The sequence below is a fragment of the Bufo bufo genome, chromosome 2, assembly GCF_905171765.1.
Source record: "Bufo bufo chromosome 2, aBufBuf1.1, whole genome shotgun sequence".
Taxonomy (NCBI): Eukaryota; Metazoa; Chordata; class Amphibia; order Anura; family Bufonidae; genus Bufo; species Bufo bufo.
Genome location: NC_053390.1, coordinates 436,845,686 through 436,865,181, shown reverse-complemented (window position 1 = coordinate 436,865,181; position 19,496 = coordinate 436,845,686). Strand labels below are relative to the sequence as shown.

Below are 19,496 nucleotides of genomic sequence, written 5' to 3'. Positions count from 1 at the left end.
AATAATGAAGTAATATTTAGGTAATTTCAGTCATTTTATTTTATTAATTCCCGGAAAACCTTTTAACCTGTTTGTGAAATTTGTGTATACTAGGGAACACAAAGGAGGGTAATAGAAAGAACCCACAGTAAGGCCGCTTTCACACAGTCAGTGCTTGGTGAGTTTTTGATCAGTGATTTCCATCAGGGATTTTGAGACAAAACCAGGAATGGAGACTACACAGAGATGGAAGGTGTAATGGAAAGATCTGCACCTGTTCTGTGATTTTTAACCCGCACCTGATTTTGGCTCATAATGATGAAAATCACTGATCAAACACTGAGTGTGAAAGTGGCCTTACTCTACAAGATGATTGGTTAAGCCATTGTAACAAAAGGGATACATTCTCACATCTCCAGTTTATAAAGTGCACATTGTGGGGTTCACGTCTGAATATATTGAAAATCTTCAATATGCATTTGCTGCTCATGTAGAACAATGTCTTCTGCAGTGTCTGGCCTGGTTCTGACCACGACAGTGCTTTTCCTCCTCTCCATTATAAAATTAATTTGATAGATCAGGACTACAGCCAAACAGATCACAACAATCTAAGAAAGAATAAATACACACATAGTATATTAACTAACACACATAATACAGTAAAAGACATATTTGTATTAATACTTATGTTCATGGATCTATTATGGCTTCATATAACCTGTGAGCTATGCGAGGCTATAACACGGTGCCGATGCACTTCTGCTGGGAACGACTGTGTTTCTGTATAGCCCTAATAGGGAATCTGTCATGCTCCATCAGATGCTGTACCAGGAAGCTGTTTTCTCTAGTAGAATTGCTTCTGAGGGCTATAGAGTGGCACACAGACTACATACACCTGTATAGTGTAGAACCACAGGGGGCTCCATGCCTCTCCAGCCTCTGCTGTGTACTTGAGGCTTTAGTCTGTACTGACTATATTTTTACATGAATTGATTAAAGATAGTGTTGGTCGAGCACCAAAGTGCTCGGGTGCTCGAATAGAACACCTCGGGATGGAAGTCAATGGGAGAACCCGAGCATTAAACCAGGCGCCCTCTGCTCTGAAGAGGGGAGGGTGTCTGGTTCACATGAAAAGGTCAGAATTTGATGGAAACACCACTGAAATGGTTCGGGAACAGCATGGGGAGGATGTCTGGATACATCTTGGACTCCCAGGTCGCTGCTGGGAACGATGTTGTCCGAGTAGTGCGCCACTTTTACAGACTGACAATAATACGCACCAAACCGAAGATAAAATCGATTTTAGAAGAAAAATTGTTAGGAAACATTCTTTCCTGTATATTTACTTGCATATAAAGTGCAAGTGCTGCCAAAAATTACAAGGAAGAGGCACTCCTATACAACCTGCATATCACATAAAGGAGGGCCTCATTCACATTGTGGTACAATTTTCATGTAGTGGGACTCCTACACTCATAAAGCCTATGCACTAAGTGAAAGGGCTGCCAAAAATTACAAGGAACTGGCACTCCAATACACCCTTTATTACACATAAAGGAGGGAATCATACACACCCTTGAAAAATTATGATTGATGGCCTGCTGGTGACCCTCAAAAACATTTGGAGCAAGGGCCTGCTGATCTGACCATCTAAAACATTAGGGGCAAGGGCCTGCTGCTGAGCTGACCCTCTAAAACATTGGGGGCGAGTGCCTGCGGCTGATCTGACCTTCTAAAACATTAGGGGCAAGGACCTGCTGCTAATGTGACCATCTAAAACATTAGGGGTGAGGGTCTGCTGCTGAGCTGACCCTCTAAAACATTAGGGGCGAGTGCCTGCTGCTGATCTGACCTTCTAAAACATTAGGGGTGAGGGCCTGCTGCTGATGTGACCATCTAAAACATTAGGGGTGAGGGTCTGCTGCTGAGTTGACCATCTAAAACATTATGGGCGAGGGCCTGATGGTGACCCTCAAAAACATTATTGGCGAGGGCCTGCTGGTGACCCTCTAAAACATTATGGGTGAGGGCCTGCTGCTGATCTGACCCTCTAAAACATTAGGAGCGAGGGCAGCCTAATAAGCATGTTGATATGATGGAGGAGGAGGACGAGAAAAGGGAGATTGAACCATATACCTTTTTAGTGGTGGAAGGGGGTGCATGGGAATACAGTGTATTCAATACACCATAAAAGCCACATTTAAAGTACCTTTATGTTCAGCCGCTTTCCTCTGGTGGAGTAGAGAAGTCAGGGGCAATCCAGGCCTTGTTCATTTTTATAAGAGTCAACCGGTCAGCATTTTCAGTTGACAGGCGGATGCACTTATCAGTTATTATGTCCCCAGCAGCACTAAATACACGCTCCGACAAAATGCTGGGGCAGGCCAGCACCTCCAAGGCATAGAGCGCCAGTTCGTGCCACGTGTCCAGCTTAGACACCCAATAGCTGTAAGGCACAGAGTGATCACTAAGGATGCTGACACGGTCTGCTACGTACCTCATCGTCTTCCTCCTCTTCTACCCACCCACGCTGAACAGATGGAATTAAACTTCCATGGGTACTACCCTCTGTAGCGGAGGCAACCGTCTCCTGCTCCTCCTCCTCTTCATCGTCCAATTCGCGCTGAGAAGATGAACTGAGGGTGGTCTGGCTATCACCCTTTGTAATGTCTTCCCCCATTTCCACCTCTTCCACATGCAAAGCGTTGTCCTTAATTGTAAGCAGCGAGCGTTTGAGGAGATACAGATGTGGGATGGTTACGCTGATAATAGCATTATCGCTGCTCACCATCTGTGTTGATTCCTCAAAGTTTCTTAAAACCTCACAGAGGTCAGACATCCAAGACCACTCGTCGCTTGTGAATAGTGGAAGCGGCAACCATGTTCCAGCTGGTATTTGACTACTGCCCTCTGCTGCTCACAAAGCCTGGCCAACATGTGGAACGTCAAGTTACAGCGCGTGCTCACATCGCACAACAGCCAGCGAGCTGGCAATTTCAAGCGCTGCTGCAACTTTGACAGACCGGCTAAAGCTGTCAATGACTTGCGGAAATGTGCACACATGTGGTGCACCTTCACCAGTAACTCAGGCAAATTGGGGTAGGTTTTGAGAAACCACTGAACCACTAAGTTTAAGACGTGGGCTAGGCATGGGATGTGTGTGAGCTTGCCAAACTCCAAAGCCACCACCAACTTACGGCCATTATCAGACACAACCATGCCTGGTTCTAGGTTGAGTGGCGAGAGCCACAGCTCAGTCTGGTCCCTTATCCCCTGCCACAGCTCTGCGGCGGTGTGCTGTTTGTCCCCTAGGCATATCAGCTTCAGCACAGCCTGTTGCCGCTTCCCCACTGCAGTGCTACACTGCTTCCAGCTACCGACTGATGCTGACTGGTGCTGCACGTGGATTATTCGGAGGTGGAAGTGGAGGTTGGAGCCACTAACGTAGGTGCTGGTCGAAACCCTGATCGACGTAGGGCCCGCAATCCTTGGTGTTGGTAGCACCTGTGCCATCCCAGGGTACCACTCACTCCCGGCCTCCACAACATTCACCCAGTGTGCCGTCAGGGAAATGTAGCGTCACTGGCTGAATGCACTTGTCCATGTGTTCGTGGTCAAGTGGACCTTCCCAGTAACTGCGTTGGTCAGGGCACGTGTGATGTTACAGACACATGTTGGTGTAAGGTGGGCATGGGACACCTTGAAAAATAGTGGCGGCTGGGGACTGCGTAACGCGGGATGGCCGACGACATCAAGCTGCGGAAGGGCTCAGTGTCCACAAGCCTAAATGGAAAAAATTCCAGGGCCAGTAATTTGGAAAGCTGCGCATTTAGTGCTATAGCCTGTGGGTGGGTGGCTGGGTATTTGCACTTGCATTCAAATGCCTGGAGTAAGGACATTTGTACACTGCGCTGGGACACGGAAGTGGATGTGGTCGCTGATGGTGCTTGAGAATCATGCTGGTGGTGGTGAGGTTGCTAGTGTTCATGCCCCTGCTCATTTTTGTATGGCACAGGTTGCAAATTACAATTCTTTTGTCGTCCGCACTTTCTTCAAAAAAGTGCCATACTGCGGAACACCTACCCCTTGGCAAGGGAGATTTCCGCAAGGGGGTGCTCCATGGAACAGTTGAAGGCCTGTTTTATGTGACCTGCCTTCTCCCTTTTGCCACCCCACTGCCTCTTCCAGCCTGTTGCAGTGCTGCAGATCCCTCACCCTCTGTACTGCTGTCCTCGCTCGGCTTTCCACCTTCCCAGGTTGGGTCAGTGACTTCATCGTCCACCACCTCCTCTTCCACTTCCTCACTCTGCTCATCCTCCTGACTTGTTGACCTAATCACAACCTCAGTGATTGACAACTATGTCTCATCCTCTTCCTCAACCTCTTGAGACAGTAATTGCTGTTGAGTTATTGGCAACTGTGTCTCATCATCATCCACCTCATTAAGCAGTAATTGCCATTCCCCACCATCATCTTCTTGTGACTGTGGATCCTCAAGAGTTTGGGAATCAGAGCACAAGATCTGTCCCTCTTCAAGCGTGTTTGGCAAGAGGGCCAAATCAAGGAATGGCGAGAAAAAGAGGTCCTCGGAATATCCGAGTGTGGGATCACTTGTTTGGCCAGACTCTCCATGGTGGGAGGAAGGAGTATCAAGACTGGACTTGTTGGAAAACAAGGTGGTGCTTAACTGACTGGAAGCACTATCTGCTGCAATTCAACAGACCACCTGGTCGCACTGGTCTGACTTCAAGAGTGGTGTCCTGCACCGCCCTGCAAACTGGGACATGAAACTAGGTATCGTGGATTACTGTTCTTCTTGTGCTCTGGCAGCATGCACAGTTTCAACGCGCCCAGGGCCACGGCCTCTGCGTGCACCATCAGCATCACGGCCACTTCCCCGTCCCTTACTGCTCATCTTCTTCATTTTAAATGTGATATATGCTTGAAAGTATGTCACACATACAGTAGCGTAGGATTTGGAAGTGTATGCGCAACATTTTTTGAAAATGTATTTGGGATGTGGAAACGTCACACAGGAGATATCCCGCAGATAATGTCAATGCTGTCACCAGAGGCTAATAAAAAATTACAGGGAATGGTATTTGGGATGAGGAAACGTTATACAGGAGAGGTACCACTGTCCAAAGCGTCTACGTAAAAAGTACACTATGTCGCAGATAAAAATTTTAGGCGCACACGTTACACTGGAGATGTGGCACTGGTAAGGTAATGTCACTGTCAGAAGCGGACACCGTCTATTGAAAAAGTACACAGGATGTCACAGATATTTTTGGGATGCGCACACTTTAGACTGGAGATCTGGCGCGGATAATTTAACTGTCCGCAGCGGACACCGTCTACGGAAAAAGTACACTGGATGTCACTTATATTTTAGGAATGCGCACACATTACACAGGAGATGAGGCGTGGATAATTTAACTGTCTGCAGTGGCCTATTAGACGCTATTTAGCACAGAATGCACTAAAAAAATATATTGCTGCTGTCACACACAATAGTCCTTAAAAGGACTTTTGGGTCTCTGCAGCCAAGAAACATGCGGAGAGGAGAATTGAGCATTGCGCTCGAGCACATGCGGTATTTGGCCGAGTACCGTCATGTGCCGAGCATCAAGATGCTCGAGCCGGACTAGCGTTCAGCCGAGCATGCTCGATCAATACTAAGTAACTATACTTATAACAATTTTTTCAAACCTTATCGTTTTAGACATCACTATACCTCTAGAAAGATTAGACCCAATGCAATGTATCCTAGGAACAAAAGGTTTCCTCGACCCCAGCTGACAATCTTGTCCAAGCAACCCTCGATATAGATATAGTCTTCTGCCTGCCAGCTCATGAGGTTTTGTTTCTCATATCCACACATTGTATTGATAACAGTCTGCAGAAAAATGGGGAAAAAGCAAATGTCAATGGAGGGCACGTACAGCTAACAAATGCACATGTTTGTACTTCAACACATAAAAACTAGAGATTTTAAAACCAATGTTCTATATCCATAGTCTGTATTATGCTAACTGCTTGGTAGGAAGCAGAGCTGTCACTGCAAATTGCAGTGCTGCATAGAGCATATATTCATTTTCACTGCAGAGTCACCACAGGAGAAATGAAGCATTATACACTGTCTAAATCAAATCAATGGCACGTGTCAATGTAATGCAGGGCAGGAGGGTCCTCCAGAAAAAGAGAAAAGGATACTCCCTTGTAACTGCTCTCTGGCCAAGAGTCAAGGAGCTTAAAAGAGGTTCCTCTATTAGCTCAGAAGAAGAAGTCGCGGCACTTTGGTGAGTACTGTGACCGGCTCACAGTTTACCAAGCATAGTGCAGTACATTGTATAGTATAGAGGAGTCCAAAGACAAATGTGTCTTGCCTACAGTCAAGCATGGTGGTGGGAATGTCATGGTTTGGGGCTGCATGAGTGCTGCCAGCTGTGGGGAGCTACAGTTCATTGAAGGAACCATGAATGCCAACATGTACTTTGACTTCTGAAACTGGGCCGCTAGGCAGTATTCCAACATGATAACGACCCCAAACACACCTCCAAGACGACCACTGCCTTGCTAAAGAAACTGAGTGTAAAGGTGCTGGCCAAGCATGTCTTCAGACCTAAACCCTATTGAGCATCTGTGGGGTATCCTCAAACAGAAGTTGGAGGAGCGCAAGGTCTCTAGCATCCACCAGCTCTGTGATGTCATCATGGTGGAGTGGAAGAGGATTCCAGTGGCAACCTGTGAAGCTCTAGTGAACTCCATGCCCAAGAGAGTTAAGGCAGTGCAGTTAAGGAAAATAATGGTGGCCACACAAAATATTGACACTTTTGGCACAATTTGGCCATTTTCACTTAGGGGTGTACTCACCTTTGTTGCCAGCGGTTTAGACATTAATGGCTGTGTATTGAGTTATTTTGAGGGCACACCGAATTTACACTAGTTTTACCCCCACCTGTCCTTTCATTTTTGATAAAAATCGGTTTTATTAATATGCTAATTACCTTCATAAGGAGCCCAAGGGGCTGTCCCTCCGGCCGTTTGTGCCCAGCCGCGCCCCTTATCTCGTAGCCCAGCGCCGCCCCACTGCTAATTATGCACTACTCTCAACGCTGATGGTGCGCCGTAATCTCGCGCATGCACCCTAAATCCACTGGTCAGCGCCTGCGAGCGAAGTGCGCAGACAGCTGGTGCATGCGCGCTTCGTTCGCTGAGGCTGCTGCCAGGACACCGCTCGGGCGCTGACCAGTGGGGCGGCGCTGGGCTACGAGATAAGGGGCGCGGCTGGGCACAAACGGCCGGAGGGACAGCCCCTTGGGCACGTTAGTAAGGTAATTAGCATATTAATAAAACCGATTTTTATCAAAAATGAAAGGACAGGTGGGGGTAAAACTAGTATATTTTTAATTAGATAATGGAGACTGAGAGGATGATATGAACAGCTCCATATCGAAAATCTTGCTGACAGAATCCCTTTAATGTCTCCTGTCCCTTTCCACTGCTCCCTTAAACAAAACAATAGCTGATCTTAGGGAGACCAGCTACAGAAAATACTGTGGAGTCTCATTTAATGAATAACTGTCATATTATATTTTTTTTGGAGTATTGGATTGTGTTAATTAATATCACCTTGGTGGCCCTATTTCAACTTTTCACTGTGTATTCAATTACCCCTTAATTCCAGATTTTTGTTCCCTGTACTGCCTACTTTTACCTGTGCTTAAAATAGGGTTGCTAGGCATGGTCCGTCTATCTGTTGATAGCAGGGGCGTAGCTAAAAGCTCATGGGCCCCGGTGCAAGAGTTCAGCTTGGGCCCCTGTCCCTCAGTGCTTGTTGGCAAGGGGCAGGGGAGCACATAGCCTTCCTGCTGCCTTAGGCAAACATTGAAAGGGCACCCCCTCATGCCAAATTCTTAACCTAACCCCTTCCCTCCAGCCAGAGGTGTAAATTGACCAGTATGCACTTTCTATAATGCCAGTGTCTTATGTGGCACAAGGGTCTTTGGGTCCCCTCATGCTCCTAGGCCCGGTAGCGACTGCTACATCTGCACCCCCTATAGCTACGCCCCTGGTTGATAGACGGAGCACGTGCAAGGCCACATTACTGACAGCCAGGGACTGTAAGTAAATGATTAAAGCCAGGTCCTCCCCAGCAACTGATAACAGTGCCTGAGCTGTGTGCACTTCTCCCTGTCCCTGCGCTTGGCAGACGCTCCCTCACTCAGCAGAGCTGGAGAATGCAGAGTTGAAGCAGCGCAGACCAGGGAAGGGAGACAGCTGTTTTGGGGTGTTGCCCCTCATCAGTGTGGAGTAGGATTCTGGCTAACCGGGAGCAATGCCTTGGAGACTACTCAAACAAAACAATAGCTGATCTTAGGGAGACCAGCTACAGAAAACACTGTGGAGCCTTATTTAAGAGTCTCGACACAGCAATCCAAAGTGCAAAGTTCCCTGTGAAACAGTAATATGCAAAATAACTGTGGAGCCCCAGTTATAGGTCTTCAACACAGTGAAAGCCAGATATCGCTCAAAGGAAGGAAAACCGAGCAAAGGGGTGTCCCCATTACAGAGATCACCAAATCCACCATATCACTGTTTCCCAGGGAGCTTTGCACTTTGGATTGCTGTGTCGAGACTCTTAAATGAGGCTCCACAGTGTTTTCTGTAGCTGGTCTCCCTAAGATCAGCTATTGTTTTGTTTGAGTAGAACTAAAACGTAATTTTTTTTGTTTTAAAAAAGCTGTTATTGTGTTAAATTTACATACCTAATATGTATACTTTTTATTTATTTATGTAAATTTAACACAATAACAGCTTTTTTAAAACAAAAAAAATTACGTTTTAGTGTCTCCATATTCTGAGCCATAGTTTTTTTATTTTTTGGGCGATTGTCTTAAGTAGGGGCTCATTTTTTGCAGGATGAGGTGACGGTTAGATTGTTACTATTTTGGTGGGCATATGCCTTTTTGATCGCTTGCTGTTGTACTTTTTATGATGTAAGGTGACAAAAAAATTGTTTATTTAGTACAGTTTTTATTTTTTATTTTTTACGGTGTTCATCTGAAGGGTTAGGTCATGTGATATGCTTATAGAGCCGGTCGATACGGACGCGGCGATACCTAATATGTCTACTTTTTATTTATTTATCGCCGCCACCGTAATAACCTGCTCTATAAAAATATCACATGACCTAACCCCTCAGGTAAACACCGTAAAAAAAATAATATAAAACGGTGTAAAAAAAGCAATTTTCTGTCACCTTACATCACAAAAAGTGTAATAGCAAGTGATCAAAAAGTCATATGCACCCCAAAATAGTGCTAATCAAACTGTCATCTCATCCTGCAAAAAATTAGACCCTACCTAAGATAATCGCCCAAAAACTGAAAAAACTATGGCTCTCAGAATATGGAGACACTAAAACATGATTTTTTTTGTTTCAAAAATGAAATCATTGTGTAAAACTTACATAAATAAAAAAAAGTATACATATTAGGTATCACCGCGTCTGTAATAACTTGCTCTATAAAAATATCACATGACCTAACCCCTCAGGTGAACACCGTAAAAAAAATATATATACAAACGGTGTAAAAAAAGCAATTTTTTGTCACCTTACATCACAAAAAGTGTAATAGCAAGCGATCAAAAAGTCATACGCATCCCAAAATAGTGCCAATCAAACCATCATCTCATCCCGCAAAAATCATACCCTACCCAAGAAAATCGCCCAAAAACTGAAAAAACTATGGCTCTCAGATTATGGAGACACTAAAACATGATTTATTTTTGTTTCAAAAATGAAATCATTGTGTAAAACTTACATAAATAAAAAAAATTGTATGCATATTAGGTATTGCAATGTCCGTGACAACCTGGTCTATAAAAATACCACATGATCTAACCTGTCGGATGAATGTTGTAAATAACAAAAAATAAAAACCGTGCCAAAACAGCTATTTCTTGTTACCTTGCGTCACAAAAAGTGTAATATAGAGCAACCAAAATTCATATGTACCCTAAACTAGTACCAGCAAAACTGCCACCCTATCCCGTAGTTTCCAAAATGGGGTCACTTTTTTGGATTTTCTACTCTAGGGGTGCATCAGGGGGGCTTCAAATGGGACATGGTGTAAAAAAAAACAGTCCAGCAAAATCTGCCTTCAAAAAACCGTATGGCATTCCTTTCCTTCTGCGCCCTGCCGTGTGCCCGTACAGCGGTTTACGACCACATATGGGGTGTTTCTGTAAACTACAGAATCAGAGCCATAAATATTGAGTTGAGTTTGGCTGTTAACCCTTGCTTTGTAACTGGAAAAAAATTATTAAAATGGAAAATCTGCCAAAAAAGTGAAATTTTGAAATTGTATCTCTATTTTCCATTAAATCTTGTGGAACACCTAAAGGGTTAACAAAGTTTGCAAAATCAGTTTTGAATACCTTGAGGGGTGTAGTTTCTAGATGGGGTCATTTTTGGGTTGTTTCTATTATGTAAGCCTCACAAAGTGACTTCAGACCTGAACTGGTCCTTAAAAAGTTGGTTTTTGAAAATTTCTGAGCAATTTCAAGATTTGCTTCTAAACTTCTAAGCCTTGTAACGTCCCCCAAAAATAAAATGTCATTCCCAAAATGATCCTAACATGAAGTAGACATATGGGGAATGTAAAGTAATAACTATTTTTGTAGGTATTACTATGTATTATAGAGGTAGAGAAATTGAAACTTGTAAATTTGCTAATTTTTCTAAATATTTGGCAAATTTTGTATTATTTTTTTATAAATACAAATTAATTTTTTTGACACCATTTTACCAGTGTCATGAAGTACAATATGTGACGAAAAAACTATCTCAGAATGGCCTGGATAAGTCAAAGCGTTTTAAAGTTATCACCACATAAAGTGAGACTGGTCAGATTTGCAAAAAATGGTCCTTAAGGAGTTAAGGATGTGACAGGGAAGACCTAAGCCAGTTATCCATCCACAGACAGCTGTTTCGGGGTGTTGCTCCCTCATCAGTGTGGAGTAGGATTCTGGCTAACTGGGAGCAATGCTTTGGAGACTACTCAAACCAAACAATAGCTGATCTTAGGGAGACCAGCTACAGAAAACACTGTGGAGCCTTATTTAAGAGTCTCGACACAGCAATCCAAAGTGCAACGCTCCCTGTGAAACAGTAATATGCAAAATAACTGTGGAGCCCCAGTTATGGGTCTTCAACACAGTGAAAGGCAGATATCCCTCAAAGGAAGGAAAACCGAGCAAAGGGGTGTCCCCATTACAGAGATCACCAAATCCGCCATATTACTGTTTCCCAGGGAGCTTTGCACTTTGGATTGCTGTGTCGAGACTCTTAAATGAGGCTCCACAGTGTTTTCTGTTGCTAGTCTCCCTAAGATCAGCTATTGTTTTGTTTGAGTAGTCCCCAAGGCATTGCTGCCGGTTAGCCAGAATCCTACTCCACACTGATGAGGGGCAACACCCCGAAACAGCTGTCTGTGGATGGATAACTGGCTTAGGTCTTCCCCGTCACATCCTTAAAGCTTGTAAAAGAGCAGGATCTTGACATAGGGGCCACTTAATATGGTGGATTTGGTGATCTCTGTAATAGGGACACCCCTTTGCTCGGTTTTCCTTCCTTTGAGGGATATCTGGCTTTCACTGTGTTGAAGACCCATAACTGGGGCTCCACAGTTATTTTGCATATTACTGCTCCCTTAAAAGATTGTTGCTAGGGCTCATCTGTCTCCCAACTTAATGTAAACAGAAGACAGCAGGGCGCTCTTTCACACTGCATGCCTGCAATTTTGGCCTCAGAGAACTGGCAGAGGAGCCATCTTGAGAAGATCCTCATATTGTAGGATTGAAGACAGCCGTAACTAAGGGGAAAACTCAAGGAAAACAATGGTATGTGAAGAAACTAAATATTGCTTTATGCATAATGCTGCTGCAGCAGTAACATATGCTAAACTAGATTTTTTGATGAAAACATGACAGTTATCCTTTAAATGAAATAAGAGGTTAAAGAGGATACTTTGTAACGATACATTAGCTTTTTATCATACACTCCATTAAGTGAATTTCCCCTATGGTTCCCAACTACTAAACACTTCAGAATTACCTGCCCCTTTTCCTTGATGCAGCAGGAGTACGGAACTCCACATCTCTCCAAACTTGGGTTGTTGTCTGTGCAGTAGAAGTAAATGTTTGTGGACCAGTCTTTGTAGCTTTTAACTCCACAGCATTCAAACTTAAGTTCAAGAAATAATACAGATCAGCCAGACATATGCAACAAAGGTGAATTCTTTATTAACTTTCTGAGCTTAGTGTTCATCAAGCTCTACCTGCCATTCTCTTTTATTCCTAGCATCTGTACCTATAATCACTCACTGATATACTGTATTTTTTCCTATCACTGATTTGAAAGTATATCCACTGGTCATCAGTATCTTATCGGTGGGGATCCGACACTCGAGACCCGCGTCGATCAGCTGTTTAAGAAGGCACCGACACTCCTGTGAGCACCGCTGCCTTCTTGCCGCCAAGCACACCACAGAACATTGTATAGCAGCTGTGCTTAGCATTTCTATGGGGCTGAGCTGCTCCTAGGACACGTGACACATAAACGTGTCATCACTGGCCTAGAAAAAGCAGAGAGAAGGCCACATCGCTCACAGGAGCTCTGCTGCCTTCTCAAACAGCTGATCAGCAGGAGTCCTGGTTGTCAGACCCCCACCGATCAGATACTGATATCCTCTGGATATGTCATCAGTAAAAAAAATCTTGGAAAACCCGTTTATTGAAGAACCTAGATGTTAAGCTGGGTGCGCACATACAGATTTATGACCAATCAGACATTCTTAGGGTCCTCTTACAAGGGTCGATGATGGGCAATAAATAAGCACCGATCAACAGGATACAAGTTGAACAGCGCTTGTTTAATGTGTCTTTCACACAGCCTGATGCAAAGGCAAGTGGGATGAATGATCGTTACTACGATCATTTATTCTCATTCACTTTGCATATTGTCAGTGTGTAAACAGAGGGTGAGCCGCCAAAAGGCAAACATTTTTGATGCCACATGAAAAAGGTCCCCCAACAAACAAGTATTTTGTTAATTTGTTTGGTGATCAGCAGCGTCTTTACAAAGGTCAATTTTGGGGAACTAGCTTTTATAATAATGTTTGTTCTCGATAATTGGTCAGTGTTAAAGAGACCTGTCACCGGGATTTTGGGTAGGGAGCTGAGGACATGGGTTGCTAGATGGCCGCTAGCACATCCGCAATACCCAGTACTTATAGCTGTGTGTGCTTTTGTTGTTAAAAAAAACTGATTTGATACATATACAAATTAACCTGAGATGAGTCCTGTCCCTGAGACAGGTTCCCTTTAAAGGCCGCTACAGATACTGAAATTGGTCTGAGTTTGGGGTTATTTGCACAGATATTTTGTTAGGTTAGATGCTCATTTGTCAAGATAGTCCTAAAATAAAAACCTTTCTATTCCTTATAATGGAGTTGTCTATCAGATGCTGTTTACACGCTACAATATTGTGATTGGCAATGTTTTACGCAGATCACATCAGTTGTCAATTGAAGGGAGATGTACGGCACTCCAGAATGCAAGCAGGATTTCACTCCATATAGTACAGTGAATAAAAACCGCAATCCAATATAAATACATGTATAATGTTTTCAGTCCAGAAAAATTGACCTCCTTCAGATGCATTTCTTCTTTGGAGTGACCAGATATCATATCAATTGGCCATTTACACATCCAATTTAAGGTCCTTTTATCTGGACCAATAATCAGACCAATTATTGAAGATAAACATTTGTCCACTGTAAAGCTGCCAGTTCATCAGGCGATTGTCTTTCGTCTGGCACCAAAAGTTGTTTCTGCAGAGCACATTTCCCTGTGTAAACTGGGATCTTCTGCCCAGTTGCAATGATTGTCCATGGGAACAAGCAATCACTGGTCCCGATACAGGGGAGGCTATTGCTGCATGTAAATGCAGATCTCACCTCCTCTGACAATCAGGCAATTATGAGGAATGAACAGTTTGTTCCTGATATTTGCCTGTAGCATTGGTGCAGGCAACAGGACCATTAGACTATATTGGTCTTATGGAACAGAAATTGGTCAGATATCTGTACATGTAAAGGCACTACAACTGTCATCTGTCTTTGGGGTTAGTTAAAGGGGTTGGCTTTTTCTGGTTACTGTTGACCAATGTGTTTGTGAGATGATTATATAGCAGTTACTAATATAGCCTTTTGTTGAAATTCTGCACCATTCTCTATATTTTATAAGGCATGCCCCCAGTTTACAAAGTTTTTTTGTGCTGTCCACACAGAGGACCTGTCCATAAAATGGCTGATGATGGAGGGTCATGTGACCAGGCAAATCACCTCCATGTGACGCCTCCTCCTCCATTCAGATACACTGCATCTGCCATTTGTACTTGCACAGTTGGCCGTTTAGTGCAGGTATAGTGTGTTTGAATGGAGGAGGCGTCACATGGAGGTTATTTGCCTGGTCACATGACCCTCCATCAGCAGCCATTTTATGGACAGGACCTTTAGGTGAATAGCACAAAAAGATTTGGAAACAAGGGAACATATATTATGAAATATAGAAAAATGCGCAGAATTTCAACAAATACTATATGATCATCTCACAAACACGTTGGTCAATGATAATCAGAAAATGGCCAACCACGTAAAACTGATTAGTAGGGTGGTATGTAGATAAGTGTGCATGGCATTGATAGCAGTTGCACACTAGCACCAGAAGAGCTGTTATTTAAGGAGGAAACCATTCCCCTCAATTACACTAGCCCACCCGTTCTAGTAAGTTTCTAATACATCAGTATGGCAAGTAATAAGGCCATAGGCTGAGATTGAAACAAGGGTGTGCTTATATAGTCCTCTCTAGCTTCATAGAGACTATATTCTCATGCCCTTGGTACTAAAAGTAATATAACCATGCAATCAAACCTTCTCGAGTTTATCCCTCCCATTGGTATGCATTGAAGGTAAACAATCGGTGCACAATCCACATGTCTATTGAGCATGGCACTGCCGCTTATCAGTAATCAGACTAGTAACAAGACCTAGTTATACAGAACACATTGCCTAACCCATTAGCCCACATGTATTACCATGTAAACTGCATAATAATGTGTGCCAATGGCTTCAATTTACTGGTGCATTTTATTTTAGGGGAAATACACTTAAAGGGACACTGACAGGCCAAATCAGCATATATAGTTAGATATATGACATTACAGGTCTTATAGAGTCTTTTAAAAGCATATAAGTATCCCCCCTGTCCACCTTATAAAGAGCGAAATATAAAGTTTTATAACCTGCTTCTCCGTTCAGCAATCTGCCCAAGGGGCGGCGTTTCATGTGAAAATGCGCCCAGCCAGCCTTCCCAACTGCCGTTCTTAAGCCCCGCCCAGCTCATCATTATTCACTTCGCTGGGCGGCGGCTAGAACTCTCCCCAGTCCCGATCCTGCGCATGGGCAATTCAATCCTCTGGGCATCGTTCATGCCCAATCTTCTGCGCCTGCGCCCCGCCGTGGTTAGATTGCGCATGCGTACACACACAGCCTGCCTGCGTCTTGGAGGCAGCTGCAGCCTCAGCCATGCACTGTTCAGAGCAGCGCTTCAGAGCGCTGCTCACTCACATCGTCAAAGGGGTTAATAGTGCAGCCCAGAGGATTGAATTGCCCATGTGCAGGATCGGGACTGGGGAGAGTTCTAGCCGCCGCCCAGCGAAGTGAATAATGATAAGCTGGGCGGGGCTTAAGAAGGGCAGTTGGGAAGGCTGGCTGGGCGCATTTTCACATGAAACGCCGCCCCTTGGGCAGATTGCTGAACGGAGAAGCAGGTTATAAAACTTTATATTTCGCTCTTTATAAGGTGGACAGGGGGGATAGTTATATGCTTTTAAAAGACTCTATAAGACCTGTAATGTCATATATCTAACTATATATGCTGATTTGGCCTGTCAGTGTCCCTTTAAATATGAAGATCAATGTTACCTTTTTCTGAATGTAATCAATGACGTTTTGCAAATCTATATCTTCTCGGTAATAAATAATTGCCCTTGCCATTACAGAATTGGCTTTATCCAAAACCTGTAAGATAAAAGTGTTAAAAAGCCTCCCACTGTCACCCAGCCATAAATGAACAGAAAACTAGACTCCGTACTCACCATTCCTGAGAACATAAAGCCTAGAACAGCTGCCACAAGCTGAAGAACCAAGACTACAATGAGCATGCCCGCAAACTGAAAAAAGGAAATACACTAATCAACGTCATTTCAGGGACAATTATTTCAGACAAATGTAAAACAATGTGCCTACAAACATGCCGATGAGAATGACGCATACCGGGGACATTCACAGTTCAAGTACTTCTTAGGGCTCATGCACACGACCATATGTATTTTGCGGTCCACAAAACACGGATCCACAAAAAATACATGCCCGTGTGCATTCCGTATTTTGCGGGACGGAACAGCTGGCCCCTAATAGAACCGTGCCATCCTGGACAATAATAGGACATGTTCTATTCTTTTGCGGAACGGACATACACGGAAATGGAATGCACACAGAGTAACTTTAGTTTTTTTGCAGACCCATTGAAATGAATGGTTCAGCATACGGTCCACAAAGAAAATACTAAATGGACAAGGAAATGAAATACATTCGTGTGCATGAGCCCTTACATGAGACTTATGTCCTTTAAACTGAGGCATCTACAAGTTCAATGATGAAAAAGCATTTCCACACAAATCCTGTGGCCGGATTTACACATTGCTTTTAAAAAAACATTAAAAAACGCATGCGTTTTTACCACGATTGTGTTTTTTTTTTTTTTACAGGTGAAGCATGTTTAATCAAAGTATTTCACCTGCAGAAATTGCATAGGCAATTACCACATTTATTTAACACCTTGAATGGAACACTTGAATGGGAGCTGAACTGCAGTAACCCAGCATGGCTGTGCATTGTTGTTACGGCTGAGGATGGGGAAACCCTCAGCCGTGCGATGAAAGAAGATGTTAGTGGCTGCTCGGCCACTTTAGACTCCTGTTTCTCCGCGTCCAGGAGGAACGGGCTGTCTACCCAGCTCCTAGCATAGGGATCGGCGGAGGGTGAGTAGGGATCCGAGGTTCCTGAGCATGAGCCCTCCTACCTTCAAGGGCGGCTCGTGCAGCTAGGAGTCAGGGTCAGATTAGGGAAGCTCTAGGAGGTGACCTGCTCCCTATTTCTGTCGTCCTGGCCGAGCAGCCACTAACATCTTCTTTCATCGCACGGCTGAGGGTTTTCCCCATCCTCAGCCGTGACAATTGTTCAAAGACTATTTCCCGTGTCAGAGACCACAGGACACAGCTGATTGATAGGTGTGCTGGGTGTCAGACCCCCACTGATCGGATACTGAGGATCTATCTTGAGGATAGGTCATCAATATCAGGACCCTGAAAAACCTATTTAAAAGTTTAAAATATATCCAATTATTTTATTTTATTGGGGTAAACACCAAGTAAATTTTTCAATTGAAAATCCCCAACTTATGCAGCTATATGGCATCCAGTTGAAAACATTGTCCATAGGCGACTGTTTTGAAGAGATATTAACATTCTGGGGCCCCCGCAGCGATTTGTTTGCAAACCTCACCCCTGTGGCTAGTCAAGATCACTCTCTCAGGCAAGGCCCAGCAGCTCCTCCGTCCGTTTCATACAGTCTCTGAATATAGTTTCATTTTATAATACCGCTGATGGGGTTCTGACAATAAAATCTTTTAGTCCTCCTCCTGAGTGGGCCCCTTCTGAGTTCGGGCCCCAAAGCAGCCGCTTCCCCAATAGCTACGATCCTGGCAGTAGCCACATAAATGAACCACATAACCAAACATACTGACATTGGTTTTGGTCTATGTCTACAGCTTCTACTTACGATTTTAAGCAGTAAGTGCACATCTCTCAGGGCTCCCGTGCATCCAAAGAAAGTTATGATGAACATAAGCATTCCTACCACGATTAATAAGACAGCAGGGTCTGTTGTAAGGGAATCCACAGCACCTGACAAGTTGTAATAGTTAGTGATTTGTGTTGAACTTTCATGCAGGATCAGTTTTTTGAGCATTGCCATCACAACAATTTACACTCCTAATCTAACGCAGTGAAATAGTAAGATTAAAAAAGACACAGAAAAACTCCTTGACTTTAAATTGCGGCTGACAAAACACTCACATGTGATGGGCAGGGTTGTCAGATAACTGGTTGGGCACACAACTTTACTAAAAATACTGCAGTTTGTCCCATTAAACCATTTGGCCTTGATTGTTAATGGCTTTGCCAGAAAAATCGTGTAGCCAGCTAAAAAGGTATTTGAACACCCGACACACTGCATTTTGGAGTGGTTTTGGACATGTACAAGGAACGTGAAAACATACCCTAAATCCCTAAATTAATCACTCATTGAACAATCTAGTACACAGCAATCCCTTTAGCTCTGTGCCCCCAGTAGTCACAACAGTGCCTTTCCCAAGTAGTCATATCAGTACTTCCTTCTTCCAGTTTTCACAGTTGTTCCTTCATCCAGTAGTCAGTCACATTAGTGACTCCTCGTTTTTCTAGTAGTCACAGCTGTCCTTTATTTTTCTAAAAATAGCCACAGCAGTTGCCTACTTTCCTTCCAACAGTCATACCAGTACCACCCCTACAGTCAAAAAATATCACCCACCCCCCTTCGTAGTCACAGCAGACCTCACTCTCTCCTATAAGGCAGGACCTTCACCCCACCTTCCACCAGTAGTTACAGTAGTGTTTTTCTCCTGCCCAGTAGCCATAGCAGAGCCCTCCCTCCACCAGTAATAACAGAAATGCCATTATTAACCATTCTTGCCAGTATTACCAGCAGGGCTTAATTTACTGCTCCCCTTTGCTTTCTGTAGCAACACCTTCTCCATAGTAGTCCTTGTAATTCTTCTTTCCACTTTTACTCAATTTTACATGCACCCTCTTCTGTCAAAAAGCTACTGATAGATACAGTTTAGTAAAAGTTTGGACACACTTTTCATTCCCCAGATTTTCTTGCTTTTTTATTTTCTACAGTGTATATTCATGTTGAAGACATGAAATCCATGAAGGCACACATATGGAATTAGTAAGCAAAAAAGTGTTAGACAAACCAGGACATCTTTTATATTTTAGATTATTCAAAGTTAGCTCGGTTTGCTTTGATGACAGCTTTGCAAATTCTTGGCATTCTCTAAATCACTGTCATGACGTAGTCACCTGAACTGGTTTTCTAACAGTCTTCAAGGAGTCCCTAGGTGCAGGTCTGCTGCTTTTCCTTCATGTTGGGCTCCAACTCATTCCAAACTATCTCAGCTGGGTTAAGGTTGGGTGATTGTGGAGATCATGTCATCTGATGCATCACTATCCTTCTTGGTCAAATAGCCCTTTTTTCAATTAACAGGTATCCCTTGTCAACAGT

The 19,496-nt window shown here is 43.8% G+C and overlaps 1 protein-coding gene across 2 annotated transcripts in view; it reads right to left on the bottom strand.

Annotated features, from left to right (window-relative positions):
• Positions 1 to 324: 324 nt before the first annotated feature.
• Positions 325 to 19,496, bottom strand: part of LOC120989383 (tetraspanin-33-like) — a 37,068-nt gene continuing 17,896 nt past the window's right edge. The window contains exons 3-8 of one of the 2 annotated variants that reach the window (XM_040417452.1): positions 17,952 to 18,076; positions 16,208 to 16,282; positions 16,035 to 16,130; positions 12,104 to 12,232; positions 5,717 to 5,878; positions 325 to 587 (exon numbers count right to left, since the gene is read on the bottom strand). In XM_040417452.1, the coding sequence (XP_040273386.1) occupies positions 423 to 587; positions 5,717 to 5,878; positions 12,104 to 12,232; positions 16,035 to 16,130; positions 16,208 to 16,282; positions 17,952 to 18,076 (752 nt within the window). In that variant the 3' untranslated portion in view covers positions 325 to 422. The remainder of the gene's footprint in view (positions 588 to 5,716; positions 5,879 to 12,103; positions 12,233 to 16,034; positions 16,131 to 16,207; positions 16,283 to 17,951; positions 18,077 to 19,496) is intronic. The other variant, XM_040417453.1, reaches the window with a different exon arrangement.